The 20126-nt window shown below is 42.2% G+C and overlaps 1 protein-coding gene across 1 annotated transcript in view; it reads left to right on the top strand.

Moving 5' to 3' along the window:
* The window catches only part of LOC134673531 (uncharacterized), a 461710-nt gene extending 441823 nt beyond the window's left edge, over nt 1–19887 (top strand). The window contains exons 10-26 of the mRNA XM_063531531.1: nt 3852–3988; nt 5180–5384; nt 7295–7459; nt 7918–8111; nt 8696–8792; nt 9048–9296; nt 10097–10277; nt 11032–11137; nt 11808–11941; nt 12638–12792; nt 13913–14113; nt 15191–15335; nt 15756–15957; nt 16409–16544; nt 17028–17154; nt 17953–18088; nt 19065–19887. Of these exons, the coding sequence (XP_063387601.1) occupies nt 3852–3988; nt 5180–5384; nt 7295–7459; nt 7918–8111; nt 8696–8792; nt 9048–9296; nt 10097–10277; nt 11032–11137; nt 11808–11941; nt 12638–12792; nt 13913–14113; nt 15191–15335; nt 15756–15957; nt 16409–16544; nt 17028–17154; nt 17953–18088; nt 19065–19665 (3171 nt within the window). The 3' untranslated portion in view covers nt 19666–19887. The remainder of the gene's footprint in view (nt 1–3851; nt 3989–5179; nt 5385–7294; nt 7460–7917; nt 8112–8695; nt 8793–9047; nt 9297–10096; nt 10278–11031; nt 11138–11807; nt 11942–12637; nt 12793–13912; nt 14114–15190; nt 15336–15755; nt 15958–16408; nt 16545–17027; nt 17155–17952; nt 18089–19064) is intronic.
* The last annotated feature ends 239 nt before the right edge of the window (nt 19888–20126 follow it).

Genomic DNA, 20126 nt, shown 5'->3' with positions numbered 1-20126 from the left:
ACAGCACCGAAGAGAGTGGTCTAGCTGTCATAATCCACCAATCGTGTTAAACCATGTTTTATATATTGGTGGATTTTGACAGCAGCTGTCAAAAAGACCTCTCGTCACGGTGCTGCCATCTAGTGAAAATCTCGATCGCGGAAACCCTCATTGTACAACCAAATTTACCTACATTTAATAAATAATTTAGCATCCATATCTAAGGATTTTATCCATCAGTTTTGTAATCGAATCTCAACCCGATTCCAATTCAATCTGTTTATCGCTCGTATCGTAGGTACCTACATATTTGGTTTTTCATTAGCGGAAGCATGGGAAATGCAATGTCGGGCCGTGATTGCCAATTCCAAATCTGGCCTAAAGTTCTCGTCAGCTGTAACTTTGCATGCCTTCAGTATTATTTTTACTTTGCTGTATTATTATTACTAGGTACTTAATATATAGTTGGGACGGCACTAGTTTCAGCGGTACAATCAGTAAAACAAGGACAGTTAATTCCTAAACCTGTCAACACATTAAATCATTTTTATGCTTAAAATGTAAATAAAAATCCTCCGTGTAAATGTAAAACCACTAAATAGAGTTGCAAGCGCTCATTCCCATTAGATCTAATAGAAATATAAGTGAGCTTTTAATCCCACCTGTAATGCTCAATTGCTCATGGCAGCCAATGTGTTCCAAAGCTATGTTCTGGGATTTAGTACTATATATTGGTACTATTGGTAGGTACCTAAAAAGCTAAACTATACCAATCCAGTTCCTTTAAAACCTTTCTTAATCGATGGCCCAAACTTTGCAGCAAATGAAGCTACCAACGCAAGAAATGGTCCAACTTTTCTTCGGAAATAGTCTTCGGGGCAACTTTGATCGTTTCAAATGTGATCTTTTACGAGGTGCCATTTTGTAAATGGGCCCTTTTAACACTGGGAATGGTACGCAGTGTCACACGTTACGGCCGTAAAAAACATACTGGACGCAAATCGCTAAATCAAGTCGTTTTAATAATAGCTTCCTAGGACGTCTGTACGTTTGTGCCCATTAAACTGCCCATTGTTATGAACTGATTAAAGTCTCCTCTTTGTGTACCTATACAGAGTGCTTCCTGTAACAGGAGCAATAAATAAAACTAAAGGCTGTACTCCTGAAACTGACCAACATTTGTTCAGCAACTTTTAAAAATTATGAATCGTTTAGACTTCCTCTTTTTCATACAAAATAAATATTGCCTTCAATGTACGCTGACATCAGTGTGTTTGACGGTGAGTATTATATTCTTTAGTTTGACGTTACTGTCACGCTTTTAACATAACAAAATTTGCAATACATTGCGGCTTAGAATAAACTTTAAAGTGTAATAAAAATCAAACCATGAGTTATTTTCAAAAGTTGCTGAACAAATGTTGGTCAGTTTGAGGAGTACAGCCTACAGATTAATCTATTGCTCCTGTTACAGAAAACACACTGTATTGTGTCGGTGTCACTAATTTTCTGCACACATACTCCTATTAAGTTTCAGTACGTGTGTGACATTAGTGATGTAAGGCCCGTTCTCAGTAATACATGTTGCTAGAGTAATTACATTTGTCTTCGACGCGAGGCTGGGCGCATTACCAGAGTTGATTCAGTTAGAGTAGTCGGTCTTCAAAGTCTTCTAACATAAGTTAAAAATATGCAAACCGCACGCAGTACGACTAGCGGTATACCTACGCTACAAGGGCGCCGTTAGCTTGATTAACCTGCATTAGTAGGGGTGAACATCGAAAGTGAATTCCTAAATATATCCAGGAGATAGGTTACTGTAGTTAGTTCTTATAACTATGGCATTACTGGGTCATATTATCTTATCACCTACTTCCATTCTTCTCTAATGGATAGTACAGTTACGAGGAAATACACAAATTTCATTATTTTAATGAGCCCTTGGTCTCTTTTGTGTTTAGTAGGGCTTTTGATTCAAAGTTTGAACATTAATGTGTGCTCTCGAGCTTTAAACACTTTTGAAACATAATAAATAGCTTTCAACAAGAAGTCGTAAAGGAAATCATAAACATTACAGTTTCCCTGAATTAGTACTTACTTCAAAGCGAAATCTCGAAGCGCATTCAAAACTTAAAAATCTGATATTACTCCGTGTGTATGACCGCCTACGCCTGTGTATACTCAAATCAATATCAAATATAGGTATTAGATAAGATTTTAAAGTTCTTAGGATGCACTTCTTAATGCTCGTCAGAACACGTAGGTACGTACCTAATTGAACAATGTCACAAATACATACCTTCTTACTAATATAATTACCTATATGCTAGCATAGCACATCTGTAATCAGCAGAAACTAATCTCGACATTGCGTGCACATCAATAGAAAATCAGTCGGCCGATTAACTAAACCGATATTTCTTTTGATCGCAGCGATAGCGATCCGTATGAACATTAAAAAGTCTGAAGTCCAATTAAAAATCTAGTCGCCGACTTAGGCCATAACGTCGTCGGGCAAAGTTTAATTGTTTGAAATGTGCATTTTCTAGCGATAGTTGGCGCGCCGCCAGCCAGCCATTCTTAGCAGCGGCTACTTCTCGTTAACCTGACTTAGCACCTTCTTTATTATACTAATAGTGGAGGAACATCTTCCCGCTCTAACCTTTTAAATGGCACGTAAATTCACGCTTTCTCGGTGAACATTATTATTACGAGCCTGTTTTGTACGAAATGTAAATGAGGAATAATGTAAGCCTCTGTGGGAGCGCGTTAGATGCCTTATTATTTAAATTATGGTTGAGCAAATAAACTTAGAGTATAACATACTATTATTCCGAGGCTCAAGTTTTGCTTATCTACAACTCCATACAGAGACGTATTTTTTTTACTTACACTGCGATATAAATATGTAATGTAGACTATATCTATTCTTTAAAAACTTTTACTAGTTTTACTATGGGATTCAACCCGAAAACGCGATAAAAGCTTCCATAGACAACATTGCCATCCAGGGGCCCACTGAGGTCCACTGAAGTGCCGTGCCGCAAAAAAATTACGTTAATTTCTAAAGGGGCAAGTTTCGAAAACTTCTCATATTTTCTATGAAGATTGAGACTCCGTTTCCAAAGCATATTATTAATGAGATTTTTCAGAAATTTCTGAAAAAATTTCCAACTTTTAGTGTTCTGCAATTTGCTTATTTGTACGGGGGCCTAGCCAAGCGCAATCTTTTAAAATATAAAACTACAATGTAAACTTAAATAATACCAGGATGACTTGGTGAGTTTCCGAATCTGTCGTCACAATATATTTATACTTTTCGATTTGCATTTGTCGATATACGATTGCCATTTTAGCTACGGGTGATTACGGCCTCCAATAGAACGAAACATATTATGAAACATGTAATTGCTTATCCCGATGTACAGAGACAATTCTAGTGTCTTATTGTAGCAAATTTAGTCTACTTTAAAAAAGCCATAGGAAGTTACTATCAAAAACTAGTACTTTAGGGTTATAATCACACAAATCTAAAAAAAATGCGGTTTATTCCATTTTTGACAAAGTTGCGTTCGGCGCTCGAGGTCACAAACTTGGATTATTCATTGGGCCAACATCATAAACAAGTCTGCAAAAAATCAGAACTACCGGATTTGACGCAAAAGAGCCAGGTTACAAAATTCGACAAAGTTACTGGATTATAAAGCAAACTTAAAGTAATATTAATTTGACCACATATTCACCTCAACGAATTGGTACCTAACAATAAAAATACTATCCTGTGTTTCCTGTACTACATAATTAGACCGCCCGGATAGTTTGAAAAATTTACTGGACTTTATTCAATTAGAAAAAATCCGATATTGTTGCAGGCTTTGATAATGAACCAGCGTCCCGAAGTGTGGGAAGGCTCAGAGTTCATCCTCAGCTGTATGGCCTACGGCTCCCCTGACATCGCTTTCACCTGGTACAAGGACGGTGTCAAAGTCAACTTCAATGGAACTACCAGGTAAACTGACATTTTCGTAAATCCTATAGTAAAATGGGTACTATCAAAGGGAATGCTCATTGGTAGTATTATTCCATAAATAATGTTTTCTTCGGTAGAACAAAGTGAAGTCTTATAAGCCGACTTGTAAACTTAAAGTACGGTCTCAAATGTAGCTTGTGTAGGAAAAAAAATAGAAGGGATAGCAACTTGTCAAGTGGGTATTTTCCAATCTTTTTCCCTCTTTGTCCCATTTTGCAGTTTTTCATTGTTATTAATGAAAAATATATTGTTAATTAGCAGTTTTGTTGTAACTTTAACGAGTTAAAAAAAACCACATATTTACTTGTAAGTACCTAACAAGTTTTTATTTATATCGTAAAATGACGTGCCCTCATATTTTGTGATGTGTCTCATAAATTTTACTTAATGTTGTTATGTCTAAGACTTATTCACAAAACTTAATTAGCAAATGTCAAAGTGAGTATTAAAATTACCTACATATGGAAATGTCTCCAGCTATATCATGCGAAATTGTATACTTATGCTAAGTGCGTACAAACAGCTAGTTACACTCTTAACTTTACATCGGTGGACCTTATTTCAGAAGGCATAAGGTCCACCGAGGTACAATTAACAGTGAGAATGATGGTATATAGAATAGAGACAGGCAGAGTAGATGTTTTTGTCGAGTAGACATAATTATTAACAACTCTTCAATACCTAACGCTTTTATTAAAAGTTTTATCAACATGGAGACCATGGAGCGGCGTTCAAACTTATAAATCACTTATTGATTTTTAAATAAATCGAGTATACATATATGTATTGCTGTGAACAAGATGCGCTAATAAATCCGGATCAAATTCATGACCTGTTATTACAATCAGAACCAAATATATATATATACATCAGTATACTTCGTGTGCTACGACGTAGCCCGTAGCATCAAGATTCCGTTTCGTAGCAACCATCATTTGTAATTAATATTTATACTCACGATAAATGCATTTGCGAACCGACGATTAATGAGTAATCAAATAAATTTTACCATGTATGAGCCTTCTATAGTTTAACCGACTTTTATTTGTGCAACAACACTACAATTTTGCTCAGTGTAATCTGCCATATGTATAGTTTTAGAACAATATATGTATATCGCTCTTCCTTTTATAATCGGCAACATAAATATAAAGCTATAAAATTTCCCAGGGATATTTGGACCAGAACGGTGGCAGAGGACGCGTTAGGGCGTCGAATGTCGGTACTAGGCATAACAGAGGCAAAGACGGCCGACAGCGGGCGCTGGTCGTGCTCGGCCGACGACGCGGGCCGCAGGCGGTGCCGCGCGCTGGAACTGCACGTGCTTAAACCACCTGACATCAGGCTACTGCCTACTGCGCTCACTGTCAATAAGGTACACTTTGTGATATTTGGACCAGGACGGCGGCAGAGGACGCATTAGGGCGTCGAATGTCGGTGCTAGGCATAACGGAGGCGAAGACGACCGACAGCGGGGCTGGTCGTGCTCGGCTGACGACGCGGGCCGCAGGCGGTGCCGCGCGCTGGAACTGCACGTGCTTAAACCACCTGACATCAGGCTACTGCCTACTGCACTCACTGTCAATAAGGTACACTTTGTGATATTTGGACCAGAACGCTGGCAGAAGACGCGTTAGGGCGTCGAATGTCGGTGCTAGGCATAATGGGGGGGGGGGGGGGGGGGAAGACGGCCGACAGCGGGCGCTGGTCGTGCTCGGCCGACGACGCGGGCCGCAGGCGGTGCCGCGCGCTGGAACTGCACGTGCTTAAGCCACCTGATATCAGGCTACTGCCTACTGCGCTCACTGTCAATAAGGTACACTTTGTGATATTTGGACCAGGACGGCGGCAGAGGACGCATTAGGGCGTCGAATGTCGGTGCTAGGCATAACGGAAGCGAAGACGACCGACAGCGGGGCTGGTCGTGCTCGGCTGACGACGCGGGCCGCAGGCGGTGCCGCGCGCTGGAACTGCACGTGCTTAAACCACCTGACATCAGGCTACTGCCTACTGCACTCACTGTCAATAAGGTACACTTTGTGATATTTGGACCAGAACGCTGGCAGAAGACGCGTTAGGGCGTCGAATGTCGGTGCTAGGCATAATGGGGGGGGGGGGGAAGACGGCCGACAGCGGGCGCTGGTCGTGCTCGGCCGACGACGCGGGCCGCAGGCGGTGCCGCGCGCTGGAACTGCACGTGCTTAAGCCACCTGATATCAGGCTACTGCCTACTGCGCTCACTGTCAATAAGGTACACTTTGTGATATTTGGACCAGGACGGCGGCAGAGGACGCATTAGGGCGTCGAATGTCGGTGCTAGGCATAACGGAAGCGAAGACGACCGACAGCGGGGCTGGTCGTGCTCGGCTGACGACGCGGGCCGCAGGCGGTGCCGCGCGCTGGAACTGCACGTGCTTAAACCACCTGACATCAGGCTATACTGCCTACTGCACTCACTGTCAATAAGGTACACTTTGTGATTTGGACCAGAACGGTGGCAGAAGACGCGTTAGGGCGTCGAATGTCGGTGCTAGGCATAATGGGGGGGGGGGGGGAAGACGGCCGACAGCGGGCGCTGGTCGTGCTCGGCCGACGACGCGGGCCGCAGGCGGTGCCGCGCGCTTGAACTGCACGTGCTTAAGCCACCTGATATTACTTGTTACTTTAATTTTTGATAGTACTTAGTGACTTGTGCTTGTCACACGACGATATTATATTAGTAGAATGGTAGGTAGCGATGAATCGTCTATCGTCAGTGCTTCCTACAGTCAGTAGTGTAGTTGTGTAGTAGTAGTAGTGCGTCAGTGTTTATAATTGGGATTGATTAGTCAGGTTTCCTCAATAAGTTCCGAAAAACTAATTGGTACGAGCCGGAGTTTGAACCCGTGACCTCCTAATTAAAAGTTGTACACCCTTACCGCTAGGCTCCCAACAACGCTTATATTTGTATGTAGGTACGAGTAATATTATGAATGCTTGAATCTCTGTGAAATACACATCCTAACCACGCCACACAATTTTTTTCATAAACATACTACTAAGTATATCTACATGTAACCTGATGTAATTAAGGTCACAAGTTATAAAGTTCTTCATGTGAATGTTGCCAACGGCTGAGGAATAAATAGGTGAATTCTAATCATCTAATGGACCCCACGTCGCAACAACAACACGATAGTTAGATTTCGGCCTGGACTTCGTCCTTTGACTTTGAACTGAGTCCTTCTTTTGTTCCAACTTTGTAGAACTGTAATGGTCAAATGGATATCCAATTTTCCTTTTAAGGGTGATAACGTGAGCATAACGTGTCTGGCCGTGGCGGGGCGAATGCACGGTGTTCTTGGCTTCAGTTGGGCCCTGGGCAAGAATCTGCTGCCCATGGTGCCCGGCCGCGAAGTCTGGGAAGACCTTTACCCTGCCGGCAGCGTGCTCAAGCTTTTCGATGTTCAGGTAAGCTGCCAAACCTTCTAAAGCTTGTTGGTAGGTACTCCTAAAAATGATAATGCACTATTCTAACATAATTATGTTGATGGAGTCGCCATTGCCGGATACGGCAAGGAAGGAAGCTTCTAATATATGGTTTATACAATAGGTTTTTCCGAGAAATCTTTCCGATATAATTAATAAACATATACTAGTTAGTAATGACACGGTATACTTACACGCATGACACACGCAAGAGATATTTTCCGATTCGCTAGAAATAAGTAAATTTTTTTTTTACGAGAAATATTTAAAACGTCTCCGTAAATATTACTACAAAAACTTTACTTTTCAGCTTTTTCCACATAGAAAAAACCAGTAAACATTAATTTTGAACACGTTTAATCTAAGAAATGTCTCTAACTGTAGTGATTCATCTCGTGCGTTATTATTTGTTCTTACCACACAAGTTTCCACCTTTTCAGAAATCGGGCAAATATAATTGCCAAGTATCATCGGTAGCAGGGACCAATTCTAAAGGAGTCACTATGTGGGTGCTAAGTCCAAACGACGAGGCCTGCGAGGCCGAGGCTTCACACGGGCTGCGATGGCCGAGGACCGCTCCAGGGGCACACGCCTCAGCTGTATGCCCACCTGGACACAGCGGAGAAACCACTAGGTAAGCAATGAACCAATAGTATGTAAACATGAACACTAAGGAATGACCCATACGAACCCGAACGACCGAGGCCGAGACCACTGCGCTGGCCTAAAGAGCACTTCGGTCACGCAAATTTACCCGCCCAGACAGTGTCTAAAAGGCACGTAATAACACTAATAACTGCTAGGTACGCTTAGTACATTTAGTACATATCAACACTAAGGGTGTGGCTAAGCACTAGTAAAACTAAGACCTAGTCGGTTATTCGCTTTAAATCGCAAGCTCAAGATGCTTTGTAGCAACACAGCATTTGGCTACTTTTGTCAGTGTTTTAAGTTTGAATTTTTGTGTGATTTCATATTAACCTGGCTCGTTTCCAACTGAATGCAAACAACAAGGTAATTGTCGCTAGAATTTTCTATACTACTTTTTAAAGAAGCTGTTTGTGTTTGCACTTTTGTTTTACTTAAACGTTTTAAGCGAGAAGCTCAAATAAAAATTGCTTACTTATTCTAATGTTATTTTTCAGTACCACTTAGGTAGTGTTGCAGAAGATTAACATTTCTTTGAGGTATGCTTCATTTATGTTTTGATTGTTACAGGTTTTGTGAGCCAAAGACTGGTCAGCATGGAGTAAAGTGGCTATTACCTGACTTCTCCGGGTGTATTGCAGATTCATTGAAAAACATTTATGAACAGGTATAAAATCTTGATAGCTGATAATAAAATTTACAAAAAATGTAATACCAGTTAACATAGTACATACTTTACATTAGATACCTATCTTGATAAAACTAAATTATTTTCCTTGGTTACCGTAAAACGTATGGCGCCGCGTGCAGCGCCTTCCTGTGGCGTTGTTAAACAAGTTCCACGATTTATTCTTCGTCTGCTGCGTACTAATATGTATAATTATTTTGTCTATAATAATGACAATCCGTACATCCATTTCAGTTCAGTCGAATATACCACGGCTACTCCTGGGGCAACGTATCCGACATAGCTCGCCAATACGGCGCGGTGCTGCGCTCCCTTCCCTCGCATCCCGGCGAGGGCACCCTGCCCTTACAGCATTCCCGACAGATGCTGTACTACCTACTCTCCGCCGCCGGGAAGCCAAGGGACCGGACGGAGAGCGTGCCGCATCTGCTCAAGATATACGATACACTTTTAAAGCATCCAGACACCTTTTTAGATGAAGAGGTAGGTTCAACGCATTATGCCAGGCATATAACGAACCTTCACTAGGTTTATCTTTACATTTCATTATCAATTTTAAAATCTATCTAAATATACCTACAACAGATCGTCATATTTATTTTGTCGTTTGTATGGCAATGATATTCAACAAACATACGTCCTAACATTGCATTGTTAATTTGGTTAATATATATGCCTAATAGTTAAACCACACCCTCTTCAGCAAACTAAGCACTGAAACCAAATGGACAGAATACCTTCTGTTATACACGGTGTAACATGAGTAAACCGAATAATTTTAACAGCGTATTCCTGATCATATTAAGAGACAAAAATGTCCTATAAACTTTTTTTGAAATTCGCCTAGTTTCAGAGATATTATTAATTAAAAAAAAAACAAGTTTTTATTGTTACATAGTGTAAAAGGCCTTTTTGATGATGATGTTGCTGCTATGGGACGTAGTCTAAATATCCTTATTGATAGATGTCAAAAAGTGACAAGTAACACTTTGCAAAAAGTAACTTCTACGAAAAAAAAAATTAAAAATCAATTTTAAGTGACAAGTTTACCAATAACATTTATTTTAATGTACAAATACATTCAAAAAATTGAAAAAAACAAAACAAAAAAAAATATTTTTTTTTGGCGAAATTGACCTAAACTCGTATTACATTTTTTAACTTTATTTACCTCAGAAATGCGTGGTTAAAATTATTCGGTTTCCTCATGTTACACCATGTATGTTATATGATATGTCTGTGTATGTGCCTACATTTAAACCGTCTTAACTACTGTATTCCAGAAAATATACGAGCTACAAAACGCCATCGCAGACGCCGCAGGCATGCGAGACAATCACGACCTCCACCTGCACCATTTTGATCATTTCTCCGTGAAAACCAAGCCCGTTTTGGAAGATAACGCTGCACATTTCAAGATGCATGCGGAGCGCACCGGTACGGAGGAATGGCTACTCGCCTCAGGTATACCACTATTTTCTCAGTCCACAATGTATTTGTAATTCTTGGACGGGTAAGGCGTAATGACCGGTTCCAACAACCATATGTTGTGGACGCAGGGAAAAAGTGTTAGGTTAGAAGGGAGTATTTTAACTACTTACCCCCTTATTCATAAACGTTTACTAAAGTTGACAAGCCGATAATAATCGTTTGTCTCTTTCCGACGTATTGGTATGATGGAAAGGGACAAACGACTACCTATTATCGGCTTGCCAACTTTAGTAAATGTTTATGAATAATAAGGGGGTTAGTATTTAAGTGCGCACTTGGCCAATAACTAGTGGAGAGGCGTAACGTAACGGATACTTGTCGACTTTAATGGTTGAATTACTTTTCACTGTGGGCACTTGACTCAACTATAATGACTTCTATACTCGTACGAAATGATTTAGTGAACTATGTATAATGAATTTGACCAATCACGTCCCGCTGCGGGCATGAGGACAAAACCAAAAGATAACAAAAGATGATGCTTTTAATGAAAAGAAGTTGCTTGATGTATTTTGTTTTATCCTTTTATCTACTGAGATACTTACCTAATTTAGGTTTAATTATTTAAATTGTATAGAAGAAAAAGTATTGTTTTAGTTGACCTAAACACGGTAGTACTCGACTGAAAAGCTCTCCATTATATCACTATTGTATAAAATACTATTGTATCTTTGTTTTGTCCCGAATTTGTAACACGTAGGTGCTATAACAATTCATTATATTTCAGTGGGCGTAGAGCTGGTGGGAAGGAACGGGAATGCGTCGGTTATAGCCATTCAATATCACAACCTTGGCACTCGACTGCCTTCGCTGGGCAGGTCTATTGAATTCAAGTAAGTTGTAGTTATTTGGGTATCGTCTTGGGTCGTCCCATTAGTTTTTCGTCAAGTTCTTAAATTAGTCTTATTCTGCTTTCGTCACTCATTCTACATTGAAAGCCACCGATGATTGTGACGATTTTAGAATGAGTGACGAAAGCAGAATAGGACTAATTTAAGAACTTGACGAAAAACGAATGGGACGACCCAAGACGATACCGTAATTTGTAATTTTTTTTAACTATCTAAGTATATGTCAATACCAAAGAGTATCGTAGAAGTTTGTAAATTCTATGAAAAATAAAACACATCCCGAGTTTGTCAACTGAAGTAGATGACGCTGAGCACTGTGTCATTGTTTTTTGATAACCAGAGTTACCTATACCGCGTAAATCTTTGGTAAATTAAATACACAATCACATACCTACATTTAAAACTTAAAAGGAGCTAGGTTACGTTTACTTTCTATCCTATGCATATCTTCATTATTTTTTTACAGATATACCTATGTACTTATCTGTAAAAAAATAATGTGGCATTACGATATTAGATAGGCATAAGGGTTACAAACTATATGCTCTTTTGTCATTAATTTGCATTTAATTAACCATTATATTAATTTTGTATGATTTATTAGTAATAATGAGGCGATGTCCGGGCGCAGTTGTAGCGGATCTAGTTGTAGGAGCGGCCGCGAGATGGAGTTCCTGGTGGCGTCGGCGCAGACGCAGCTGTGGGGCGCCGGCGCCGGACTCGACCGCGCGCTGCCGCACACCGTCACGCTGCTCTTCACGCACGTGCACAACTACAGCGCCGTCGGTGAGTAATAATTAGGCGATGTCCGGGCGCAGTTGTAGCGGATCTAGTTGTAGGAGCGGCCGCGAGATGGAGTTCCTGGTGGCGTCGGCGCAGACGCAGCTGTGGGGCGCCGGCGCCGGCCTCGACCGCGCGCTGCCGCACACCGTCACGCTGCTCTTCACGCACGTGCACAACTACAGCGCCGTCGGTGAGTCATCAAATATTCATTATCAACAGCTATTACATTACCTTTCCTAATCTTCACTTATTTAATATTTCTAACGAAACCACAGAATAAATAATAGTACTAGGTACAGAAGATTCACTCTCTAACAAAAGGTTTGACACCTTTTGTTAGAGAGTGAATCATTTCAATCATTCATGCGACAATTTAGTGAGTTATAAGTAGTAATCATTAGTTAACACTTTTAATACATATATTAGATATGTACGAAGTTGGTGGTGGGGCGCGACAGTCATGCACGACGGAGGCGGAGGGAATACAACAAAAAACATCAACGAACCTTAATCTAACAGGACAGGATGTATGTTCTTCGTTTCTGCGGGACTTAGAATTTCGATAATAGCTTTATCATTTCATTATTATTTTGGTTCATTCGTAGAAAAAGTATTATACCCATACAATATTGACCTAAAATACTAATGTGTCAGAATCTTCAAACCAGACAATTTACCTACCGTTTTTTTCTTTATCAGCGTCGAAGCTGGCCTGCGGTGTACGCACGGTGGAAGAGCCGCGCGCATGGAGCACAAAGGCTTGCGAAGTGCGAGTCACCGAGCCTACGCATGTGACGTGCCGCTGCCGAGGGCTGGGCACTTACGCACTGTTCACCATCGCTAGATCCACACTAGTAAGTAACCCTACTAGTAAGTAACCCTAGTATTAGTTTGTACGACATTAACATGTAGGTACATTTACACACACGTGTTACTGTCACGTGTCGTACTTCTGTAAGCTTCGAGCAACACCGGCTTCCGACACGTCGGAAGGGAGGGGCCCAAGCGATATCTCGCCGTACAAATCTCTCTGCCATTTTTCGCGGGGGGAAAGGTGCACACAGTCGCATTTCTCACACACTTACGTACAAAATCCAATCTGTAATGACGACACAAATACATAGAAAATGACACACGTCAAAGACAAATCTTGCAAACCTCGATCTCTTTTTATGTACGGACGAGTGACTAGTGTCACAACATGCACACTAACACATTTTCGTTGAAGTATGTCATTGTATTCTGAGAGATGTGAAATCGGATTTGTCGCTCGACCGATCCGCAATTTGTACTGAGCGAGCAAAATCGATAAATCCAACAATTACTTGAGACTAAAATATAATAATTGTATTTAAATGTAATTTAACGTATGATATGTAAAAAAAAAAATTACATGTGAAATGTAACATTTTCTTTTTGTAAATTTGCTGTCCCCGACCTCTTTTTATAACAAAAAACCGAGCAAACAGGCATTTTTGTGCAGCAGTGTTCACGCGCGCGTCTGGACTCGGTCTAGTGAAAAATCCAAGTGCAACTAGTTTTATTACCCGCGCTAGATTATTTTGACGCGCTAATCTTGTACCTCGGCAGAGGGGAAATAGTGCGAATGCCGCCTCCCTTCCGTGTTGCTCGAAGTCTGTAAGAATATGTTCCAATACGGAAAGACGACTCACTGCTCATTTGCTCAAAAAGGTCTTGGAAAATCTAGAGTCCTTCGAGATTGTCATTGTGCTCCGTGTACCTACCTCGCTTGTGATAAAAATAATGTTGCTAAATGAGTAGCTACACTCTGAAAGAGTCTCCCAAGGATTCGTCTGGTCTTTTAAAAGTCAAACATTGCATGTTTTGTGTCCCACTCCCACACGGCAAATCCAAATCCAAGTTGATCTTCGGGAGTCCAAGTTGACTCTTATCACTTTTGGACAGACCACTCATCAGCTGTAAACTTCAGTGTATTATTTCTATCCATTTCAGACTGATGTGGAGAAAGATCTCCGTGGAATAGTGAAGATCACGGTCGGTCTCGGTGGCGCCATGTGCTTGGCGGCGGCAGCGCTGCAAGTGCTGGGGCTAGCGTCGGGGAGGAAGGCGCGTCTGCCCGTGCTGCTGAAGGCGGCCACAGCAGGAACACATTCCGCAGCGCTCTTGGCGTTACTCGAGTGCGATACTAGAGAGGTTCGTATTTTAACCTGATGAGGAAAAAGATCTCCGTGGAATAGTGAAGATCACAGTCGGTTTCGATGGCGCCATGTGCTTGGCGGCGGCAGCGCTGCAAGTGCTGGGGCTAGCGTCGGGGAGGAAGGCGTGTCTGCCCGTGCTGTTGAAGGCAGCCACAGCAGGAACACATTCCGCAGCGCTCTTGGCGTTACTCGAGTGCGATACTAGAGAGGTTCGTATTTTAACCTGATGTGGAGAAAGATCTCCGTGGGATAGTGAAGATCACGGTCGGTCTCGGTGGCGCCATGTGCTTGGCGGCGGCAGCGCTGCAAGTGCTGGGGCTAGCGTCGGGAAGGAAGGCGCGGTTGCCCGTGCTACTGAAGGCAGCCACAGCAGGAACACATTCTGCAGCGCTCTTGGCGTTACTCGAGTGCGATACTAGAGAGGTTCGTATCTGATCCGTAATGATTACTTCGCAGTGCTTTTAGCGGCTGTTGTAGAGGATACTAGGCAGATTCATATTAACTTTGTGAAAGTGAAAATGACATGTTAACATAGGGTTGGTTTCAAACTTAGAAGGCGTAGTTCTCTGTAACACATGCTGCAGGAATGTGACACCAAGCAGTATTAAAAAGATAGTGGAGCTTTATATCAAGCTAAACAGAGCCATATTTTTGAGTTATACGCAGATCCCTGGACCTAGATTTCTCTGAAAAGTTATCACTTCAAAAACACATTAAACAACATTTTATAACTCTTATACTCGTAAAGTCGTAACACAACAACATGCAACATTTGGTATAGTTCGTTTATTTAGCATTAGAAAGAAGGTAGGTAAGCGATCTTGACAAGTCTTTTAATTGAAAAACGCTTTTTAAAAATCGGTAACTATTACTTATGAAAGCAGAAGAATACAAATGATCGTATTAGATTCATAATTGTTTCAATTAAAAGACACATCAAGAGTTTTGTTATTCTAATGCTAATAAAACTAACTATAGTTTCATGTCAATCTGCTAATACTTTACTTCTTATCATTCCCTAACTAAATGATCGAACGAGGCACGAGACCGAAGCTAATAAAGTTTTTTGCAGGAGGAAGCATGCCCGGGCGCACTGGGCTGGGTGTGCGCGGCATGCTGGTGCGCCGGCTGCGCAGCGTTGTGCGCACAGCCACTGCTGCTGCAGGCCGAGCTGGCCGGCCGTCAGCAACGGGCACCGTCCGTGGGGCTACTAGCAGGTATGGATGGGCTTCTTAAACATGTGGGTTGATCGGTGTGTACAAATATTGATCGATCATTTTACTCAAAATTGCGAAAAATTAAGGATATTTTAAAACATAATTTATAACACGTTTAAAATATAAGATTTATTTCTGACTACCGTCTTTTGCACGTTTATGATCCAAACTTTTCTAATGAGTCCAAACTTACGTTTGTTTGTAAGTATTTCTCTGTGATGCGACTTCCGACTGCATCATCAAATCAGCTCTAAGTTAGCGTATTATATATAGCAATGTCATCTAAATAAACAAAGTGTACCGAATTCTAGCTCAAACCTCTTTGAATAACTAGTTAGCCTAAAAGTTACCAGCTTTAAATAAAATTCCATGGCAAAGCGGGTAAGAACTTAACTGACTACCGGTTAATTTTTATTCCAGGAGTGTGCACTCTGGCGTGGCTGACCGCGCGGTTATGGGGCGGTGCGCCTCTACAACTGGGCGCAGCGGCGCAAATTGTGTGCGCTGCAGGCTGCGCGCTGCTAGCGTTGCTGTGCCTAGCGCTTGCTTTGTGCGCTGCATTGCGCTTACGCACTATCACGCATAAGGTTCCTGCCGAACGCCGGAGCTACCTCGCTGACCGGTTAGTATTTCATCACATATACATACATCATTTATATATATAAATATATATCATATAGACATAGACTACATCAGATAATCTATCGCTTTGACTGATGATTATTCAGGGGCAGTCACTTCATCTGAAACCAAACGATAAAGCAATGAACAGCTTTCATCCTAACAGTTCTAATAGAAAACCAAGTTTTGAATAGTTACACACGCCGTTTACTAAATGTTATACCTACGATCTTATTTTTCCTGTTCCACATGAAATGCCCCTGGCACAGGTTTAGGCATATCATAATTCCAAAAACATACATATGCTGCTACGCGATACGTCTTCATGTCGTGATTTTTCACGATGCGCAGTGTTGTAAATCCAAATCAGTATCCGGTTAGAAGGACCATTTTTTTTATTTAATCGATGTTTATGTATAATTCAGACTTAGAATGTAATTTATGTAATGCAGGACGCGGGTGGTTCGACACACACTAGCGTTGCTGCTAACTACTTCGGCGGCGCAAGCGGCGGGCGTGGCGTACGCGCAGCCGGGCGAGCGACGCATTTCGCACGTCGCTGCGCTTTCCGCCGCGGCCCTCGCCAACGTACGTACCTATTCTTCTCAATCATTGATCACTCTATGTCATTACAAAATATGATTCGCCCAACAGGCTAAACAATAAGTGCATAAGAGCTCTCAAGAACTGAAGGAACGGAAAGGAAAGCACCGTGCACCAGAGAATTACGTATGCTGAGTAAATTGCCGGAGCGCAACTTTAATATTGTTAAGATGAAAACCCAAGTTCCACTTCTTCACCACATATTCTAATGTCAGATTCAGATTGCGACCCCCAAGCCAGTGTTGAAAAATGTTAACCTCTAGCCGCCCAGAGACCTATAAAAAGTTCTCCTGTTCCATTCTAATTTGAACTTTGTGTTGACAAAATAAAATTTCATTTTGCTTGGCAAGGTTTGACGTATGGGCGGCTAGAGGTTAAACCGATGTCCTAAGAATAAGCTGATATTGATGGTTTCACAGGACGTACCACTTCTATCTAATGTTTTACTGCTTAACTTTTTTTTTTCAGGGCCTCGCTATGTTAATATGCTACGTAATCCGCGACGAGGAGTGCCTGCGATCAGCCAGGCGCGCACTCTCTATGGGCGAGCCTAGGGACTGGCAAGACTCGCCCGCTGGCGATACCTCTCTTAGTTGTAAGTAATCCAAGACAGCATTCACAAACAATCTCCCTTTTTAGTTTAATAATATAAATGTTTAATAAAGTATTTGGAAAGCTCTGACACCTTTGGATATTGATTCCAAAATACAGTTGGCCCATAGCACGATGGCTACCATACTAGGTACACCTACAGTATTGCTCCCACGCTCATCGCCACGCAGAGAATATTTGGTAGGTATGTGATCCCACCGATGATGCTCATGGCAGCCAACGTGTTAATTTACAAGTTCAAAACGGCAGCCACTTAAGTACTTATAATTTGTTCGTAAATTTAAAATAGACAAATCCGTAATAACATATACTAGTCTATGACAAATCCTGTCCCCGGACTTGACAGCTAAAGCAGAAGGCGCTGTACGCTGCCATATTTCTAGTCACCATAGTCACTTCAACTTTTAACAACCATTCAGAGCTACCGGCGCATATTATATCGCCCGTACCTATTGGATTTAGGGTCTCCCCAAATATATCGACGCGCATTCGGCAAAAGCCGATAGGAAAAAGCTTTATGTCCACGCAATAAGAGCGAAGAAGCCGACGACGCGTCGGCCGGCGCCGGCTGATGCGAGCCGAGCCGAACGACGACTTTTTCGCTCTTATTGCGCGGACATAAAGCTTTTTCGTATCGGCTTTTGCCGAATGCGCGTCGATATATTTGGGGAGACCCTTACACACCGTATAACCGTACAGTGCTCGAGCTATCAATTTCAAAGACTAAACACATCTTATACAATCAATGAATCGACTCCTACGGGATTGTTTGCGTTTCCAGTGTACATAAAACAAGGCGGTGAGGTGGAGAGCCGCGGTGGCGTGGGGACCTTAGAGTCTTCGCCGACGGCCTCCTCGCCCGGCGCCTACTGGCGCGCGCCCGCGCCGGGGCTCGACACGCCCACTCGGCTGCACAGGTAAGTACTCTCCTCTCTACACGACCTACCAATGGTAAATTTAGACGATGCGAGAACTTGCATGCAAGTTTCATTACTTTGCGGGTTTTGATCGGTCGGTTGAATTCGACGTAACCAACTGTCTGCAGTGTAACTAAAATCGCAACACCGTCTAAATCAGCCCTCAGAATCCTGCCCGCAAAATATGGCTGTTAAAATAGTTGCTAAAAGTGACTAAGTGACATGTTTGTACAGTCCCGATCATGAATATATGTCTGTCATCATCATCCCCCTACATAGCCATTTTTATCACGGCTCTCTGCTCGGGGTTAAATGTATAAAGCGTGTGCGCCTTACCGGTAGACCACCAACGCTTCCATGAATTAACTTCGAACTAGTGACTTGTACAGTTTTGAAAAAACGTGATCATAGGACCACTTAAGTGGAGAAAATCTAATCTTACAATTTATAAAACAATAGTGCTATGATATCATTCAAGTTATATTTTTGAACATCATGGTTTATTTTCTTAGTATTGGTTTTAATCATAGTTACTAGTGGAGTTTTTGTTGAAATTATTTCATTTTGTTTACTTAGCCTGCGCCATCTTACCGCTGAGCAAAGACCTCCCTCTAAGAGTTCCACATCCCGATATCTCTTGCAACCGGCCCGTCGTTAAGAAATGACTTTATCTGCGACTGGGCGTTGCAGCGATCGTCTTGTCTAGTGAGTAGTTAAACTTAATCCACCTTCGATCCAATTAATAGTCTGATCGCATTCCATGCTTTTGTGTCTTTAATCCTAACAAAGGCCCACTCTGCTATTGAATCACGATCATCCACGTATATCCTGCAGTTTTCCTAACTCATGCTTACATCCGCACACTTTTTAACACCTTAATTATGTTCATTGTGTTCGGTCACCCTTTCTTTTCGAATAAGTTTGCAGATTTATATCGCTTAGTAGACTCGACTCAAGTGATATGTGGATGTAACAGGCGGCAGTCGACGCCGGACAGCCGCGCGGACATCGTGCGCTGCGTGGAGTACAAGGAGACGGTGCTGAGCCCGCATCGCTACTCGCGCCACTCGCGCGCCGTGTGCGACCTCATCCCGCGCGTACCACACCCCGCGCACGCCGCGCAGCCCGAGTACCTGGCGCGCGTGTGCCTCGAGCTCGGCGTGCTCGACGCCACCCCCGTGTCGCCCGCTCCTCTCCTCACCTGCTCCGTCGACTTCGAACCCTACACCGAAAAACGGTTCGACACCGCCAAAGAGAACTGCACCCTCTGTGTTCAGTCCGACCCGGACGTCTCCAAAATACCCTCGCCGCCCATAAAGAGCTGCCTAAAAAAATCTAGCAAAAATCAAGATTTCACGTCCAGTATATCCCTTCCCTCCATGGAAATATTGAAGGAGGAGGCGAAGTCTAAGTCGGACATCGAGCAGGTGAACAGGGAGTGGAACAGGGCGTACGATTCGCCCGAGACTGACCGAATGTTGAACAAGATATCCGACGATTTGGATTTTTTATTAAATAGAACTCAGGACGCTAGCGTTAATGTAATACTTGACCAAATCGAGGAGGCCCCCGCGTAGGATACGGAGTGAAACGTTAGAGACGGTAGACTTTAGCCATGTAAGTAAACGAATAACATGGAAACAGGGGTGCAACATGCCACTAGGATAATGTGTACATATATATTATAAAGTGTTTTATAGATAATAATAAAAAGTTGTATCATGGAACATTGTGCATGCGATTTATATGAATTATTCATTTTTGTAAACTTTAATAATGTTATTGAGGGATTTTAAAAATAATACATATAAAACCGGGAACATACTAAGGCATAAGGACACCCAAAGCTGAGAAAAATATCGTTGGCGTGGGTTTTGACAGCTGAATCAGATTGCGCAGTATGAGTGCATGTAAGTTATACAACCTCGAAAAAATACTCGATAAGAGTACCTTCCTAGAATGTCAGGTTCGGCAATGCCCTTAACGTATGGCTCCATTTAGTGTGATCAGCCTTCGAACCCAGCCTAGGATATCTTGG

This window comes from Cydia fagiglandana, chromosome 18, assembly GCF_963556715.1.
Source record: "Cydia fagiglandana chromosome 18, ilCydFagi1.1, whole genome shotgun sequence".
In the NCBI taxonomy this organism is placed as follows: Eukaryota; Metazoa; Arthropoda; class Insecta; order Lepidoptera; family Tortricidae; genus Cydia; species Cydia fagiglandana.
Note: the sequence above shows the minus strand (reverse complement) of the source record. Positions and strands in the feature narration are given on the sequence as shown.